The sequence below is a fragment of the Manduca sexta genome, chromosome 26 (genome assembly GCF_014839805.1).
Source record: "Manduca sexta isolate Smith_Timp_Sample1 chromosome 26, JHU_Msex_v1.0, whole genome shotgun sequence".
NCBI lineage: Eukaryota > Metazoa > Arthropoda > Insecta > Lepidoptera > Sphingidae > Manduca > Manduca sexta.
The window spans coordinates 4,214,190-4,234,816 of record NC_051140.1 but is presented as its reverse complement, the minus strand read 5'-3'; the positions used below and the strand labels follow the sequence as shown (position 1 = coordinate 4,234,816).

The 20,627-nt window shown below is 35.8% G+C and overlaps 1 protein-coding gene across 1 annotated transcript; it reads left to right on the top strand.

Annotated features, from left to right (window-relative positions):
• Positions 1 to 3,047: 3,047 nt before the first annotated feature.
• LOC115450759 (serine protease persephone) lies at positions 3,048 to 18,230 on the top strand. Its single transcript, XM_037443617.1, has 10 exons — positions 3,048 to 3,247; positions 6,070 to 6,167; positions 6,902 to 6,984; positions 9,399 to 9,532; positions 13,675 to 13,826; positions 16,102 to 16,211; positions 16,419 to 16,565; positions 16,856 to 16,988; positions 17,406 to 17,540; positions 17,763 to 18,230. Exons 1-10 carry the CDS (start codon positions 3,190 to 3,192, stop codon positions 17,928 to 17,930), a joined length of 1,218 nt encoding a protein of 405 aa, XP_037299514.1. The 5' UTR covers positions 3,048 to 3,189; the 3' UTR covers positions 17,931 to 18,230.
• The last annotated feature ends 2,397 nt before the right edge of the window (positions 18,231 to 20,627 follow it).

Below are 20,627 nucleotides of genomic sequence, written 5' to 3'. Positions count from 1 at the left end.
GGCCATTCTATACCCAGTTCTGTAATTTTTCTGGGTATTTATCTTACACACACACATACATCATCACGCATTTATTCTCGAAGAGGTATGAAGAGGCGCAACCGGGAAAGTTTGGGTATTTATCAGTTGTTTATAATCAGTTGCGACTCGTGATTGCTATCAACCGTGCAATTTCCTTGTATCCTCATTCAGTATGTAGTATAAATTTAAATATTTTCGGTATACTTACTTAGCAACAAACATAAAGTTATTTAGTAAAGGAAGGTTACATTTGTTTGTTGTAGTTATTTTGCGTGTAGGTATAGTGCTCTTAACTAAGCATTGTATTTCACGCAAATGGTATTTCAATTCAACGTCATGTACGCTTGACGCATCGGTGATAATATTATAATAACATTATAATATACATAACATTACGGTGATATAAGGAAAAACAATAAATTTACGATTTTAAATGACGATGTAATAATAAGAAACGTTGGTGAAAAGGTTTATCCAAGTTGTGAATATGACCTTCGGGACAATAATGTGGATTTGTAGGAAACGGCAAGCTAGGGCACGCCTAATTTATATAAATAGATTATGGTGGGGCCACTGCAATAAAAGGATATAGTCAAAATTTCGAAGCACCGACTGAGATCTAACCTCTTATACACCCCCGGAGGCAATTCTTGTACGCTCGGTCTTCACACCGAATGCGCGCCCATGCACGGGGGAACATTATGCCGCGACTCTAGGCACATAGTGTAATGTGTATACCTCTTGATTGCCAAATACACATTGAGGCCTATAAGGGTTCGCGAACATCTCCCCCCCCCTCCCTCTCCCTTCCAACCATCCTAACAAAGCTCCTCCTCCTTCCTCTTCTTTTCTTTCCCTTTATCCCCTCCCTCCTTCCTCCCGGGCCTCGTGACCGAATGGCTGCGGGTTGCCAGCGTACCGTCCGTTGGTACCCTCATTGATAGCGGTAGGGCCCACCAAATCTTCATTGGGACTGCCGTGGTTGCTAAGCCGGGGGATCGCTTGTACACCGTTAGCAGGGTATCGCCGGTGACAGCCGCGGCAATTCCAAAAAAAAACTTATACACAGAAATTAATGCCTCTAGAATTATTTCCGTTGGTTATTTTGCGTAGATTCATTTAGAATAGACCCAATGTAGTTGATACAACTTTCTAGAATGTATCTTATGAGAATTGATCTTGCCGTTCGCCTGTTGACAAACAGTATGACCGCCTATAAACATTAGAAACACCATCCAACATCTTTAATTACAATGTATTCTTTGGTATTTCACTACGCTCGCCATCCTGAGACATGAGATGTTAAGTCCTATATGTCCAGTAATTACAGTGCCCACAATGTTCTTCAAACTGGAATACAACAGTGTCCGAAATACATACTGCTGCTTGGCGACAGAAATAGATATTGCCGTGGTATACGTACCACGTACGTGGCTACGGCCAGGCGGACTCTCAGATACTTTGAGAGTTCTACCATCAGTAAATAAAAAGTGCTCCAGCTGTTACGGTATCCTGTTGATTAAAACTTATTGCAACTATTATAATCTTGGATGTCCAGGGTGAAAAAAAAATCTAGCATATCGCAATATTGCGTTAAAGTCACTGTTTAATGATCTTCGTGATAAAAACGAACTAATTATTCCGTTTCCAGAAATCGCACAATAGACAGTGCTTTTTGAACTTCGTAATTAATATTTATGGCATTCATTTGGATTAGTAGACCAGTAACTTATATTCTATTTATAAAAAAGTCTTCAAATGAAATTGAGCCATATCACTAAAGACGATGTTTAAGTCCTAACAGCGTAGGGATGGAAAATCGTTCAAACAGTGTTCTGGCGTAGTCTTCCACCATCGCAAGTTCCATATTTCTCCCTAACCCTATTCATAAAAAGATGGGTATTATAAATTTATTTGTGTTTCCAAAAGAAACCCCGTATGGGGGAGAAGAAATCCAGGACTTGTTCTGGCGGTTTTTGAAATGGAGATGAAACAGGACTTACAACTGTACATGTTCCCAACAGAGTGATAATTCCACGAGGAGTCAAAAATTTGGGAAAAATTATTTCCGCTGAATACAGCGAGAGTTACGGTTGCAGTCTTAGCCCCTGTCAATCGGTTCCTTCGTTCTTAGTGTTCCTATATGTTTACTATAAGGATTTTTTTTTACAAAGGGAACAGTTGCTTTAGATGGCAATTCCGATCCTTTAGATTATCATGATGTCATTTATGCGTCATTTTTTCTGGAAATTTGGAAATTTATTAACAATATTTCCTGTGACTTTCCTCTTGATCATTGATATGTAGATAAATCGGACTGATTCATGGAATTTTCGACGATTACAATTTTAATAGCGTTAATAATTTAGGAAACCCTAATAAATTATTCACAGTCACATTCACGTTGTGCGTCCGTAGCACATTGTGGTGATTCCTGGGATAGACAGCAGCGTGGAAGGTAAGCGTCACGCTGTGAGCGTCCTTCAGTGCGTGGGGGCTTCTGAATCGAAAGAGATGCACTTGCACGGTTAGCTAATATTATTGCGCAACGATTCGTTCCTTTAGAATCGGAAAGTTTTTTTTTTCTTTGAAACGGCTACAGGCTCGCCGCTCTCCCCCCTATTACATACCTAGTACCGAACATAGATAGGGAAATATAGCTATGTTGCACCTCTGTCTACACTTAAAAGCCGAAAAGGCATGATGAATTGAAATAAACTATTAAATGTTAATTTATGCACGTCATAAGGCTGATTTCTGTTTCGCCTTTAATTTGTATAAAAATACATACAAACAATTCATCTTATTAATTGTGCGAGAAAGATAACCTCTTTGCAAATAACCGAATGATTTACCGGTTATGCATGATCATAACATAGTAATTGTTTATCATTCATATCATCACATAAAATTTGACGTAAGCACAGTAAACAACAGGATGTGAGGATATATATATAAAAAATCATGGACAATACGCAATTTATTTTCTTGTATAGCATACCAACATGTATTGCCGGCTCACTGTAAAGTCCGAGCGCTGATCAGCTGTCCGAATCAACTTTATATTGTAGTAGTACGCTTGTTCGGAACACAGTTGTAAAGTCGGTAGACACGGCGGCGGGCGTATAATTTCTGATTCATATGAAGCTGAGGAAATAAATAAGTGAGATGTTGCGCGGAGTATTTCTACTTGTGCTGTGCGTCAACGTGGGAGTTGGAGCTGAAGGTAATGCTATCGAATTAAACGCAGAGGTCATTTGCATAAAAAATGTTAAAAAATTTATTGAGATAAAAATTACTTTCGCTTTTATTTACAAATCTACGACTCTTTTAATGTTTTTTATTTCAATCATAATACGGGTCATTTCTTGTAGGTTCCCTCGAATTATTGTTCCCTATCGATAGATTAGATTTATTGCACTTTTCCGGCATTATAAGTAGCTTAAATTATATTAACTAAGGATTTGGTTTTTGATAATTTTTGTTAAAATCCGTTGGACGGCTTTTGGTACTTGATAGCATCCACTGTGAGTAAAACCGGCCTTACTGGTTCGTACCTGAGACGTCTGGAGATATACTATATACAGTCATAAGAAATGGTAATTCATATATGACTATTTGAGACTTAACATTAATTAATGTGTCAGGGTGGGTGACAAGCTCAATGCAATGCCACACAGCACTAGGCAATACAAAGGATAACACCAAAAACGGTTTTTTATTTGAGAAATTTTTTAAATAAGAGAATTTAAATATATTTGATAATTTATAAAAGTAAAATTGCCAATAAAATACATTATTTGTTTCTTAAAATAATCACGAATGATAATAACTGACAGCTACTGTTGCTAACTGCAGCCTTTGATAAATCATAGAAGTTATTTTTTGAGTACACTGCCAAAACAATTCTTATATCTTATTTTCTTATATAAATGGAGGGCTCTAAAATTATTCTTTTAATCATTCCAACCGCCACATTTTTGTCACTTTTTCATCCAATAAATTTGAAGTTGGTTGGAATTTGTTTGAAATAAAAAAAAATGGCAACGTTTATCCAAAAAGCGGACATGTCCTTTCAGTTAGCGTTGGTACTTCTAATAGGCAGTCTTGCCGGTTAATATTAGGCTTGCTCGTTTCGGCACAAAAAAATATAATCACCATTATACCCTAAGTTTTGGAAATAAGTAGTAACTCGTTCAATAATTTCAGTGACGAAGATTAGAGTATCTTATAAGTATGTAATAAGTAACGCCCACTCACGGTTATTTTTGATGCGACAGCGTTGATAATTTTTATAATATATTTCTCATTTGTACCGCTATACTCAGTCAGCCGTCACTCACACTAACATTATCTACTTGCCAAATTTGATGAAATTTTAAAGGTCGAAATATCCATGAATATTTATTATTTTTATGTTAATGATTTCTTAAGTTTACGCGAATGTTAGACATTTAAATTAAACTATTTTTACGAATTTTATCGCCGCTTTAATATTTGACTTTTCTCCCGACGTTTCGAAGACTGCAGCCTTCATGGTCACGGGGGGGGGGGGGGACTGAGGTGTTGTTCATCCGCAGTCAGAGTTACAATATCTACCTACATTTTATAAATATACAACTTTTTAAAATTTTTGCTGTTGGTGGTCCGATCTACGCAGAATGAGCTCACAGTGTCTTGAGTCTGGCAGCCGGTCTTTTAATTTTTTTCAATTAAATGTGGAACTGGATCCCAGGCTTGTGCAAGCTTCCAACCATTTTCCCTATTGAAATTAAAATTGTTTTATTATTTAATTAAATCGGAACCCAATTTGGAGTTTTGAATTCGTTTAGCTATTTGTGGGGTTTTGCCTCATCTATTAAAGCATTGTCGACGAATGTAGTCTTTCTTTGGTCTATAATTTCAAAGTAAAGGCATAGTTTAATGTAGACAGGAAAAATTATGTGCCATATTATTATTATGTGTTTACGTATGTGAAGAGGATAGATAAGTAGGTACTGCATAGGTATTTAGTCTAACAAACTTTTCCTGCTTTAGTGGTATCTAATAATAATGCGAATGGTGAGGTCATCCTTTAATAACGAGTAATTTGATGTTTAAAATAAATAATTTCATGACTTTTGATTTTGAGAATATCGGACTAATGCATTCAAAAATACTGGTATAGTTATGTATGAATTCTTTACATTCCTTCTATGGATTGGAATCTGAGAACGCAGCTTGTTTGCAATGATAAAGTTATTCTGAAAGACAAGGGCCATAGCTGGCCGTCTACCATATAACCAGCAATCAGTGGTGGCCTTAGGAGGGAGCGAACCGGGCCGCCGTATTTTACCTTTTTAACCAATAAAGCATAACTTACCTCATATATTTTTGACCTTTTCTTGAGACCTCGCGCTGGCTAAGGCCGCTGCTGCCTGCGATTTTAGTACCAAAATTAACTGAACTGAATATTTACTGGTCGGCATGTTCCCAGTCTTAATATGGATAAGTTATTTAATAACACCTGTTTGCATAAACGATCCTAATCTCAATCCGATTTCGAGAATGAACCAATCAAAATAAATCATTTGTAAGTCCTTATGTTAAAAAGAACTTTGTTCTGATTGCTTAATTTTTGAGAAAGATTGGCGAAAATGGTAGTTAGTCTCTGTATAGGCAGCTATTACGGTCTATATTTCCGATGTCGCTAACAGAACACCAACATTTTCAATAAACGATCCCAACCGCTTTTCTGGATCTATCTCAAAAATGAATTAATCCGCCCAATTTTTTTTAAATGCTCACAAATGAGTTATTTTGATTGGTTTACCGAGAAGATTGAGATTGTGGTCGTTTAATGATAACGTTTGTAAATCGTTTGTGAGTCGGCATGTTGTAACGTGTTGACCTCTTAAAAAAAAGGAGCATTAAATATTTTTTTTATGTGTATTAACGGTCGTGCTTGATTTTTTCTACACATGTCCAGATGTCACAATGTTGATACTACTACAGATATTACTTTAACAACTAGTATATATATAAAACGCATGGTATTCACATTTACAGGAGACGTCTGTGTCGACAATGGAGTTACCGGTAAATGTGTTCCTATCAAGAAATGTCTATCGGCGCTACAAAATATAGTATACAAAAAGCACCCTCAGGTGAGTCTATTGCTTTTTTGTTCGATACGGATCTTCATACTATTTATGATATTATAGGACATTAATCTCAACATCGCCTTTAGACGGGTCACTATTAAATGAACAGTCTGTTTATGTAGCTTAAACACGTTACTGGTTTCCATAGATGGAATTTAAATTTGTCATGACAAGAGATCCGAAGTAGACGCGTACAACGCTTGCTTGGTTCGCTTGATATGTTCGACACTTGAGATACTGAGTGCACTCTCTTTGCACTTTCCTTTCGACTCTATAAATTTGGACTTATTTTTGATGGAAGAAATTAGGATCTACAATAATTTTATGCGGCGATAGCTTAGTTGGGTGTGGAACGGACTGTCAAGACGAATGTTCGCAGGTTCAAATCCCAAGGGCACACATCTCTGACTTTTCTAAAATCATGAGTGTATTCTTTGTGAATTTATCGTTCGCTTTAACGGTGAAGGAAAACATCATGAGGAAACCTGCATGCACATCTGAGAAGTTGATTGGAATCTCGAAGGTGTGTGAAGTCTACCAATCCGCACTAGGCCAACGTGGTGGACTTAGGCCTAATCCCTCTCAGTAGTAGAGGAGGCCCGTGCTCAGCAGTAGTAATACAGGGCTGATATTATTATTATTAATAACTTTATGTGTGTGTTACTGGCCATATTATTTAAATCTCGAGTTATAGCGAGTAAGGTATTTTTGTGACATAATTGTATTTTATGTTACAGATATGTTCGTTCGATAAAGTCGAACCGACTATCTGCTGTGTTGACAACGAGGCGTCGGGACCTATCGCCACTACTTCATCCATGTGAGCATACTACATTACCCTTTAGATATTATGCATAGAATCTTTTGACAGTTACTGCCATGTTTCTTTAATGAAATATCTAAATGAAGGCCGATAAAGAGCCAGCGGGTTTGATGTTAAAATAAATTATGACCGCCTATAAACTCCCATAATGCTAAAAGAATCACGGGTGCAACGTGGCTGACAAAGCCAAAGTAATAGTGAATAGGAAGAGTCAATTAATAGTGTTTGTTTGGATCTCAGCTGCAGGATTTATATTTTCTTTAACTATACACTGTGCTGCACCGCATGTGCTACCTGCAGGGACCTATTTTGCGAGAGTAAAAACAAGGTCCCCGATTGTAAACTATACCCCCTTAGGGCCCGGTCTATACAGCCTATTGAAAACTTCAGTATTGTCGTTAACTATACCAATACTAGCAAGTAATTTATCATTATGGAATTCCATTACGAGAATGTAGCGTTGATTAAATATAATACATGTTTATATTAATACTTATTAACCGCAACTCTAATTAATATCATACATATTTTAAAGTGGTTTATAATAATATAATTCATATAAACATTGCGCTTTTAATTTTTCCTTGTACCCTTATTTATATGCAATTCCTTTAAGTAATAAATAATAAAATAAGATTTATTATTGGGATAATAACCATTGACCCTCCATGTAAAATGAAAAGGAAAAAATATAAAGTATAACAAATTATATCCACTGTGCCAATAATGATAGCCCTCATTCAACTCCTTGTTTCAACTTAACCAGAATCACTCATATGATTTAAGTATTTCCTAATGCCAGCTCTATTTATTTTACTCTTCATCATACTATTCTCTAGGGCTTTAACTAAATTAAACTAGGACACTTGAAGAAGAAGAAAGAAAGAATAATTTATTGTCGCGGTACACGTGATGTATCCATTTATATATCTGTATATGTATATATATATATATATATATATATCTTCACAGGGTCTCAAACTGTCTCCATACCAAATTTCATCTGAATACGTTGGGTAGTTTTTGAGTTTAACACGTTCAAGCAGACAGATGCGCGGGGGACTTTGTTTTATAATATATTTTTTTAGAACTCTTTAAGAGGAACAATCCCGTCATACATCATTGTTGCATAACTTTAACCGTTTACGCAGTGCACGCAACGGAAGCTCTCAAAACTAATAAATTTTACCCGTTTTCGCAACATGTTTCATTACTGCTCCGCTCCTATTGATCATAGCGTGATGATATATAGTCTATAGCATTCCACGAACAAAGGGCTTTCCAACACAAAAAGATTTTTTCAGATTAACCCGGTAGTTCCTGAGATTAGCGCGTTCAAACAAACAAACAAACTCTTCAGCTTTATATAATAAGTACTTATTTATATATATATATATATATATATATATATATATATATATATATATATATATATATATATATATATATATATATATATATATATATATATATATAAATACTATTATATAAAAACTACTAAGTAGTTAATTTCTAAGCATAAACTGTGTTATGTCAAGCAAATACAGCACTGGTTTTCAGTAGCCACCTAATATACTTACGTACGGACGCCAAATCAGCCATAAACATAATATTATACTTGTAAACGCACACCAGCACAATTTAATCTAAAGTGATTTAGAAAAAAAGAAAACATCATAAAAATAATTGTACAGTATCAACATATTATTTAAGAACTCATTGCAGTAGAATAATGACACAGGTGACGGTAAATTGAACAGGTACAATCTATCATAGATGATGCATGTGACAACTGTCGGTTCAATAGTACCTTATAATTTGAAATCAAAGCGTTGACAGCTTCTCAGCAATAGATAAGTAGTTCATCAGGTATCACTCAATCCCTATGGGAAATATATATATTTACCTAACAATGAAAAGGCTTGACAAAGTTAAATATGTATTTGATCTTTTAATTTAATGAAGAGCGTAGTAGCTGACGTAACCATCAAGTGATGGGTAGTGCTATAGAACTTAACTTAATTCGTTTATATTTAAACAAAAAATATTATTTTTTTATTCAGTTATTTAAGCGAAGACATTTCCGCTATATACTTTCTGCGGATAAAACTAACCAGGGTGTGTAACAGGAGTTACGCAGACGCGTCGGAGGACTTTGCTTTAAATAATAATGTAAGAATGTTATATTGTTAGTATAGCATTCATATTATGCGTCCCGAAGATAATATTAACATCGTTCCCTAAATTTACGATTCCAAGCGACGTTCGAATAGGTTGATTATTATTTCCCGAATTAAACTCCCATAGGTATAGCATTTTCTCTGGTCAATATCCAAGCCCTTTAGCCCATGAATGCCTCTAGGCTATAATCATGTTGAGCGGTTAGTCCGTAACATCTTTTTTTTTTACAGACCGCATACATCGACCACGGAGTATATACCGCCCACATATGACTACGACAATTCGGAGGAGAAAGAGGAAAGTAAATGCGGACCATTGGACCCAGTGCTGACATCACCAAAAACAGGACGAAAGGCGTGGGACAGTAAGTGTACCTATATCTTATCAATATATTCAATAAACCGAAACAGTACAAGGTGTTTTTTGCAGCTCGCCTGCCAGTTAAACCTTTCCCTTAACAAAACTACTGATTACTTTACCGTAATAATGGACGTAGATACACAAAAAGGATCCAACCCATAGTCCGGTCGCAAATGAGCTGAGTATGCTTAATTACGTATAGGCTATAAGGTTTATATTTTTATTTCATTAGTAAAAACATCTTGGTCAAAATATGTTAATTTGAACTTTTTATTAACAAAATATAAAATATTAATGAGCGCAAATACGATTTAAACTTCAATTTCTACTTATTTCAAGTTTCATTTTGTTGGCTGGATCCTCTTTTATATCTACGTCCAAATGTATTTTATAATTAATTCAGGACGTGGTCTATTTGTAAAACAAATTTCTTTTAAATCTGTTTAGCGGTTTCTGCGTTTATTCTAACACCCAATATCATATTATTATATTTTTGCATTCATGATGATCATGATTAATAAGAGGATAAGGTACTTCCAAAAGTGACAGTCTTGGTATCACATTAGTTCCATATTTTATACCACAGTCATAAACAGAAATAAAAAAACTTGCGCCAAAAATATTCAAACAATTTATTTAAGTACATAACACTAAAAAGGAGCCTTTAGAGGTAAAATTAAAGTTATTCTTGTGTAGTGGATATCGTACACACACACATACGCGATTAGATCCCTAATTTAAAAAAAATGTTTTTTTCTTTGGGTCCCCCTAATACAAGGGCCCGTGCTCGTGGCATTTTGCCTGTCATGCCACTACATAGTTATGCCGCTGATTAGAAACCTGTTATTGCAATAACAGGAAGGATAGACTAAATGATTTATGCAAATTACTTAATATTCATTTGGAATTACCAATGCTGATGATGACCTCTTATGTCATTAATAAAACGAGATAGGTAAGTAGATAAAGACCATCCAGTCCTAGAATCCGAGAAACAAAATATGTCAAATTCTATTCTTAACCTCGTACAATTTAGGTAAATGCGACAATTTACGAAGATTTTTATTTTTGTTATATGTACCTAGTCTTGCCATAAATATTGTAATAAAGAAAAAAGAAAATTGTTAACTGCAAATAACATTTATTACTTTTACAGTGTGTCAGTTTAATACATAAATATAAAACAATTAAAAATATAAAAAGCTTATTCGAAGTGGTCTCCATTGGCTGCAATACAGTCCTTTAAACGATGAGGCCAGTTATCAATAGAAGCACGCACTCTTTCCATGGGAAAATTCTTCACTGCCAATCGTATAGATTGTTTTAGGGACTCAAATTATCATGGCGTTTAGAGCAAGCTGTACTCTCTAAAACTGACCACAAATCATAATCCAGCGGATTAAGATCGGGACTAGACGACGGCCAGTCTTCAGCTCTGATGAAGTCCGAAACGTTCGATTCCAACCAAGACTGCGTGGACCGAGCTTTATGACCCGGCGCCGAGTCTTGCTGGAAGGACCATACTTGGTTATTGAACATGGTGATGTTAAGGGGCTTAACTACCTTCTCAAGAATGGTATCTTGATACACTTGTGCCGATGTTTTGATACCTTTTTCACAAAAATATGGCTCAGTCACTCCTTCATAGCTAACACCCCACCAAACCATCACTGAAGTCGGATAATGTCCACGTTGCACTCTGTCGACTAATTGGGAAGCTTCCTTAGAGCTTTGAGCATAAATACGGTCATTTTGTTTGTTAAAATGTTGCTCAATTGTAAAAATTTTTCTCATCCGTAAACAAAATTTTTCTGTGACCTCCCTTTGCGTACCGCTTCAGTAGTTGTTTCGATTTTACCACCCTATTCTTCTTTAAATTATCAGTTAAGAAATGGCCAGTGCGTCTCTTATAGGCTGCAAGTCCTAAGTCATCTTTTAAAATACGCGACATGGTTCTAGGTGCTATCTTCATTTCCCGAGATAAAATCTTTTGCTTTCGGACAGGATTTCTTCGAATTCTTTCCCTTACTGCTTTGACCACCTTTTTCGTACGAACACTACGTGGACGGCCAGATCTTTTCTGTCACAAACAGAGGAGGTCTCATTGTACCTATTAATAGCCCGGTACACAAACATTTTACTAATACCAAGTGTATGGAGAGTTTTAAAAATTGCATTTGGCTCCATACCTACTTTGTGTAATGCTATCACAGCGATTCGGTTCTCTTTATCACCCCACACCATTTTAATATCGCAAAATATTTTACAATGTATTGGCGCCAAAATGAGAAAACACAATGAACAATCGTATAAAAATGACAGATTCGAAATTCAAATGTAATATTTTTTTATAATTAAGTGTAACAGTATTTATGGCCAGACTAAGTATAAGTTATTAAGTACACGTAATCCCTACTTATATCTTAAATGCGAAATGGACTTTGGCTGTATGTCTGGTACGATTTGATGGCTGAACCACTGAACCGATTTCGATAAAATTTGATATGGAGACAGTTTGAGATCCTGTAAAGGATATAGGCTACTTGATATCCTGGGTAATGTGAAGCTGGATTTATATCCCGGACAATTTTTACAACGCAGGCGTAGCCGCGAGCAAACATTTTATAAAGCACTAGCTGACCCGACAGACGTTGTCCTGTCTTAACTATGAATTTGCAGCGCGCATTCTGTCAATCGCTGACAGTTATTTCAAACAATTCACAGTTATAAAATATAAATATTGCCCACTGCTGAGCACGGGCCTCCTCTACTACTGAGAGGGATTAGGCCTTAGTCCACCATGCTGGCCTAGTGCGGATTGGTAGACTTCACACACCTTAGAAATTCCTATAGAGAACTTCTCAGATGTGCAGGTTTCCTCACGATGTTTTCCTGAAGGAACGGTGAACCGTTAAAGCGAACGATAAATTCACAAAGAATACACACATGATTTTAGAAAAGTCAGTGGTGTGTGCCCTTGGGATTTGAACCTGCGGACATTCGTCTTGGCAATCCGTTCCACACCCAACTAGGCTATCACCGCCGTTTTATATATTGACAGTTATATAAAATTAATATATTCGTTAAATTTTCTGAAATTTTCTGTGCGATTTTTTCTTTCATAAGAACCTTTTCCTGACAATAACAAACACAACAAAAACAAAATAATGAAATCGGTCCAACCGTTCATGCGTGATGGCGTGACCAAGGGAAATAGGGATTCATTTATCATATATATAGATATAGATTATCTACCCTAAGATTCCTAGGTATGTTATACCTATTTCGTGTAATTCTGCCGTAACATGCATTTTATTTGTAATGCGATTCATAAGTTATAGTGAGCTGTCTCAGTAAAAAAGGCAGAAATAATACAATAGTTACATTATACATATTATAATATATAAATAAATTATTTTATTGGGCTAATGTTTACATTTCTGAAATTGGCTGTGAAATATATTATTATAAATATTGATGCCGTGGCTAGTTCTTTTTATTATTCTCTCTAGTTATTCTTTTAATATTACCTACACCATGCACTGTCATTGAATAGTTTATATTGTTAAAAGATTCATAAATGGTGAGTGATGTATGATTACCGTGGTACAAACTTGTTAACCTCTGTTCATAATATGTATTTATATGCAATGATAAAAACATTTTGAGATATATGAGCCTTGACTTTGCCTTGACCATCATTGCTCTGAGCATGCAACAGCTCGTCAAGTTAACGTACGAAAATAAATTTAGCCAGTTATGTATGCACAGTGCGTGCCGGGTAAAATATTTATTATAAATGTTTTAAAATTACCGTAGTGTTGCATGCCAAGCTTCAAGCTTACTGAGAATGCGGTGTTATATAAATTATTTCGCAGTTATTACGACGCTCTTATACTATACTCCAGATTATACCAGGTAAACAGCGATGCTAACAAACTCTAGAGAAATTTCTTTTCATTCATCTATGTTATGCTGTTATCTCATGACTAGTTTCATCTCTATCACTTAATCCCATTTTAGATAATAATGTCATATTTGTGATATCGTGTCGATATAACTAGTGATACTCTAGTTTTTAATTTTTTTTTTCAGTACACCATTTTTTATAAACCAAAATTTAAAATCTTTTATAATCGTTTTCAGAATGCGTGGAGTACCAAGAGAAACTGGTATATCCTTGCAAGAAGAGCACGGCGCTCATCGGGGGGTACGAGAGAAAGTACGAGTGCTACCACAACGCGGACGAACTCATCGTCGGGGGAGTGAACGCGAGTAGAAACGAATTCCCCCACATGGTGTGTGAAACGAAACCCTATAGATAAGTCGTTAAGGAGTCATTTACAACTTCGAATGATTACAGTATTATTGTAACTGCTAAGGCATTGAATTGAATAGCTATCTCTAGAGCTTCTTGTATTGCTTTGAATAACGAGACGAGCTTGCAGTCCGCTTGATGGTAAAAGATATAACCGCCCATAAACAGTAGAAACATCATTCAACACCTTGAATTATTTATTTATTTAATTCTTTATTGTACACGTGTGCAAGACGAAAAAGACGCAGCATATTTACTTATCTATACTATTATATAAAGCTGAAGAGTTTGTTTGTTTGTTTGTTTGTTTGTTTGTTTGTTTGAACGCGCTAATCTCAGGAACTACCGGTCCAAACCGAAAAATTCTTTTTACGTTGGATAGCCCTTTGTTCGTGGAGTGCTATAGGCTATATATCATCACGCTATACCCAATAGGAGCGGGGCAGTAATGGCTAATCTCAGGAACTACCGGTCCAAACTGAAAAATTCTTTTTGCGTTGGATAGCCCTTTATTCGTGGAGTGCTATAGGCTTTATATCATCACGCTATACCCAATAGGAGCGGGGCAGTAATGGCTAATCTCAGGAACTACCGGTCCAAACTGAAAAATTCTTTTGTGTTGGATAGCCCTTTATTCGTGGAGTGCTATAGGCTATATATCATCACGCTATACCCAATAGGAGCGGGGCAGTAATGGCTAATCTCAGGAACTACCGGTCCAAACTGAAAAAATCTTTTTGCGTTGGATAGCCCTTTATTCGTGGAGTGCTATAGGCTATATATCATCACGCTATACCCAATAGGAGCGGGGCAGTAATGGCTAATCTCAGGAACTACCGGTCCAAACTGAAAAATTCTTTTTGCGTTGGATAGCCCTTTGTTCGTGGAGAGCTATAGGCTATATATCATCACGCTATATTCAATAGGAGCGGAGCAGTAATGGCTAATCTCAGGAACTACCGATTCGAACTGAAAAAATATTTTTGTGTTGAATAGTCCTTTGTTTGTGGAGTGCTCAAAGTTATATATCATCACGCTATGACCAATAGGAGCGGAGCAGTAATGGCTAATCTCAGGAACTACCGGTTTTAACTGAAAAATTCGTTTTGTGTTGGATAGCCCTTTATTTGTGGATCGCTATAAGCTATATATCATCACGCTATGACCAATAGGAGCGGAGCAGTAATGGCTAATCTCAGGAACTACCGGTTTGAACTGAAAAAATCTTTTTGTGATGGATAGCCCTTTGTTCCTGGAGTGCTATAGGCTATATATCATCATGCTATGACCAATAGGAGCGGAGCAGTAATGAAACATGTTGCAAAAACGGGGAAAATTATGAGTTTTGAGAGCTTCCGTTGCCTGCGCTGCGTAAACGGTTAAAGTTATGCAACAATGATGTATGACGGGATTGTTTCACTTAAAAAGTTCTAAATAATATAACAAAAGTCCCCCGCTGCATCTGTCTGCCTTAACGTGTTAAACTCAAAAACTACCTAACGTATTAAGATGAAATTTGGTATGGAGACAGTTTGAGACCCTGGGAAGAACATAGGCTCCCGGGAAACTACTATTTTTATAACGGAAAACTTTAGCCTGAAAAACCTTATAACGCGGGCGGAGCCGCGAGCAAAAGCTAGTAATTAATATAAGTATAAAGTATTGTTTGGTATTCCACTGCGCTTGCCAACCTGAGGCATGAGATGTTAAGTCTTTTTATGTCCAATGTTAAATCGTTATCTTTAGGAATAGAGCGTACGTGGGTAGGTAATTGATATACAGATATCAATTTATAGTTTATTTGTTGCACCAACATAGTGAATACCATAACAGTCATAAAAAACATTAATCCAAATTACACACGGTAGATGCCACCTTAATTACAGATACAAATGTCAAGCTATAACATACAGCAGTCAAAAAATGAATATAATAATATTGTGACAGAACACATTAAGATAGAAATAATACACTATGTTTGTTATTGTTTAGGTTAAAGTACAAATATTTTCTGTTCCTCCAATAATTTTAGATAATATTAATTTAATTAGTCGCATCAAATCATAGGAGTATGCCTTACCGATTAACAATTGAAAATTGAATTTATAACTGTGAAGGCTATTCGAAAATTCAGGACGTCATTTAAGTAAGTGTTGAGATTAAGTGAGTTAACGGTTTTCTTGGTAATCTATTGTTAGGTTTTTGTGTTAAATTAAGTAGGTATTTAAGTATATTATTGGAAAGTGTTGTTTTAGGTGCTATTAGGCTTCAATACTACCACTGGGATCAGCTGGATGTGCGGAGGCTCTCTCATCAGCGAGAAGTTCATCCTTACTGCTGGACACTGCGTGATGCATAAGGACTTGTAAGTATTGAAAATACCACGTTGGTACTGAACCACTAAAAAATAAAATGAGTCTATGTATTATTTCTATTTTTATAACAGATTAGATTTAAGATATATTTTATTAGCTATAATAATAATTAAATTAGAAGCGAATCTACATGTACTACATTGCGTAATAAAAGCATGTGATGTATGAAAGTATTTAATACGTACTACTTTATGCAGTGGCGATGTGAAGTATGCCAGTATCGGCGTGTTGTCACGGGGAGAGGTTACGCCAGAGAACACTTACAAGGTGAAGAGGAGTGTGCGCCATCCGCAGTACAGGATCGACGTCTACAACGACATTGCAGTCATCGAGCTGGAGAAAGAGTAAGTTATGCTTTGCAGGCATTTGTAAGAAAAGGCGGCCTGGCAAACCAGGCAACCGCCCGGGTTTTCGTACTTACAAGGGCCTCGAGTGATGCCTTGGAGGACTATTTTTTTACGATCTTACTGACGAAACAGTTAAAACCGGGAAACTTTTTCGTTTCGCCCGGGCACTCGCGACGTTTCTTTTTGCTTTCGCCTAGGGCCTCGGTTACAACCATCACTGGTTGTAAGAATCTATCCCCGATTCGGTACAGCTACCATTGAGTTCGTAACTCCAAGCTTCATTTCAGAGTTACGCTGGACGCGTTCACAGTGCCTGCGTGTTTGCATGTCGGTGACCCGATCGACTACAGCAGAGCAATAGCGACTGGTTGGGGGCTGTTAGAGGATCGCGGCGCTACTCCATCTGATGTAATGCAGAAGGTATGCTAATTTAATACAACTGTTTACATCTGGAAATACTCTTGATAAACTCTCTTGAGACACTGACTTCTCGTAATATTTTATCAGGTTTATATACTGGAGAATATAGTATTTATACATATTTTTTATTCGTACAAAGCCTATTAACTAATAAACGAATTGAAGCTTGTGATGGCCTTAGCCAGGGCGACGCTCGAGCGGGTAAAAAAAAGACCTCGAATTTAACAATTACGTAGGTGATTCGACTGATATTTTTCGTGGAAGGGGTAAAAAACTTGAAGAAGTTCAAGATCTCCGTCAGCGCTCTGGATGGTTGGCCGGTTGTCGCCTTCCCCCTCTTTAGGACGCCTATCACTAAAGCAATTAATGTTCGTGCAGGTAATCATAAAAAATATTATAATATGCGTTATTTTACAGGTGATAGTCAAGAAAATTAGAAAAGCTACTTGTCAAAGGGACTATCCCGGAGACACATCAACTATCGCTGCAAAATATGATAGTGAAAGTCAACTTTGCTACGGAGACAGACAGGAGAAAAAAGATACTTGCCAGGTGAGTTCTATTAATGTTGTATTTAGAGGGTGTTTTCTAAGTTTAGAATAATTTATTGGATCGTATTATGATACAGACGTTAAATCACTAAGGACGGCAGAACTTTATTTTCGCACACTTACTAACTGCGGACACTAGTTTCTATGTTATATTTTTATATATTCGTGGCCATTACATAAGAGGCGTAGTGAAAATAGTTTCTTGACAATATATTAACTACAGGGAGACAGCGGCGGACCGCTGCAGCTCAAGCACAAGAAGATAAACTGCATGTATTTGGTGATCGGTGTAACGTCTGGCGGCAAGGGATGTGCTCTGCGCAACAAACCGGGTCTCTACTCCAAGGTGTCGCACTACCTCGATTGGATCGAGAGTATCGTGTGGCCTTGATGCCTTGTCATCAGCCAGGATTTGCAAAAAATATGGTGAACATTTTAATAAACAATAAATTATACTAATTAATCTTATATAATACTCCATGTAACACCTAGTATTGTTTTTGAAAAGAATCTCTTCGACCAGTTTGTTTAATTTCTCGATGCTCAGGTGTCGTAATGTTAGTTTGTATTGTGTTAAAGAAAATATTGTCCATGGTCTTGCAATTTTCGTTGACTAAAGATATTATAAGAGCTTTATATAATTCCCTATGATTTGTTATGGAATTCTTGTAATAAATTTTTACAATAAAAATGAGTTTGATTTCTAAAACAATATTCACTAACTCATGACAAATTCGTATTTTAATCTGTTTCACAGATAGAGTACCTGCCTACTTATGGATTTGTTAAGTATTTATCAAGGCATTTATTAATTATAAAAAGAGATCTTTTTGCTCAGAACGTAGTTACCCTATATTATAACTTATACCTACAGTAAAAATATTACAATTATTATACATCACAGAACAGTTATAAATCGATATCATAACGACATACTTGCCGTTACAACTTCATTAGCTAAATACTGGTCATCAAATCTTTCAAATGATGAATTCTGCTTTCGAATGTTTATTGTTAACATGTTTTTTTTTTATTTGGACAGCATTATTAACAGTGGTTATTAAATTTTAATAGGCTACCACAAAAAACGCAGGCTCTCAAGATTCGAAAACGTGATTTTGATGCCACGATCATTTGATATTTTATAGATTTCCGTACATAGTTGCCATATAATAGAATAAAAATATATTCCTATACAATCAATAAATACACGTGACTAAATCGATGATGACATTTTAGGTTTTTAAATGTACCAAAGTCACGTTGTATGTTTTTTGTTAAACTTATTTATTGTGATTTCATCCAGAAATGAAAATATTAACCATTTCTTTAACTTACCACTTAATATCAGTTTATATAGGTCTATTAAAAAAGGGGTTACTAGTCTATGAGTGTGACATAGAAGGACCGGAAGTGAGGGGATTTTGAAACGTGTGCTAAGTAACACCCACTCTTAAAAGTGAGGATAGTTCATATACCCGTTTCGTCTGAGGTTAGTAAACATTTAACTCTAGCGGGGAAAAAGTTGTTATAAGTTTAAAGTGTGTATATGTATGTAGGTGTGGCACCGTAGCTCCCAAACGAATGGAGTTATTTTAATGCGTTTGTTTTTGTTCCAGGCATTTGAAAATCGACGGCTCTTTTACTTTCACATGTCCAATTGATTTGACATTTGGCATCTTGAGCTGATGCTGTAGAATTATGTACTTCGCAGGATATCCAAATGCTCAGCACCTTATAACACCTACAACGTGTTTGGGCTCATAAGATATTCGGGTTCGTAAAAGGTGATAATTATTTGAGGGCCATGATGGAAAAATTGTAATTCAAAAACATTGAAATAGTACTTAATTAAATAAATAAATCAGATAGCCTCCTACATATAAAACTGCTAAAAAGTAAAAAAATAAAGTATGTTTGTCCTTTTAAGGCTGGCTTGCACAACTTCGCACTAAATATGATTAACGCTAAATATATTTTAATCTAGTGCTGTCTTCGTCAACTCTTAATGAATGACAGTGATAGCATGAAGTTTTAACGCTAAACGTGTTTAGTACGTCGTTGTGCAAGACAGTCTGAGTATTTTATAAGTACCTAGTTATATTTTGATCCAAACATCGGGTCGGGGAAAAACTTTTTTAATGGTGTTATTTACTTTTGACGGGTTTTTTATGTCGGAGCCTTATACAATATACAGATCTATATAACGCTTTGTATGCAGAAAATGTCTCCTATAAATTTTGATAAATCTATAAACGGGCTACAACGTTATTTATATGAACTACTTTTCATAGTGTAGTGTGCCTTGGTAACAAATTGACGATGTGTCCGTGATGCCTAATTTGTATAATCTTTGAGATATAGTAAAATATTGATGCTGAAGCTAGCCTACTCAAAAAATATGGACCGAATTACCGAATGAATTAGACTACAACATTTTATTATTAATAATATAATTCACTATCTACTGAAGTTTGAATCCAATGATCATCATAACATTTTGCTCTCTATTTCGCGTCTATGTTTGTCATTAATAAAATATGTAAATTGTTTTATAAAATCCAATTATTAACTCTTATCTGTGATTGCAACTATTTCCCTCAATAATTCTGAAATGTATTACAATGCACGTTAACCATGTAGAAATTAATGCTCTATTGGAAGTCAGCATTCGATGTATCCTTCATATCGTTAAATTACGTTTATATTGTGCACTTTAGAGGACTGAGTACGGATTGGTCTGAGGTCATCTGCTGAGGGGAAAAACAACTTTGAGTGCTACACGGTACAATAATTTTGGATGTTTCACTTGAAGACTGGGGTTTTGAGATCCAGTATGATGAATTCAGGTTTTTACACTGTTTTATTCGTTTAGAATTTTAAAAATATTGCTATCAGAAGTCTTTGGAAGCATAGTTCCCCTTTTTTCATTTTTTTTTCGCATGTGTTACATTATAATATGTCACATCAATTATATGTATATGTGTTTTCGCATGTAGGCTGTCTGAGGGGTGCTAGTTTCTGCTATTTTATAAGTATAGGTATGTAGTTCGTCCCCTACGAAAAGCGAAAAAAAATGTATCCCCAT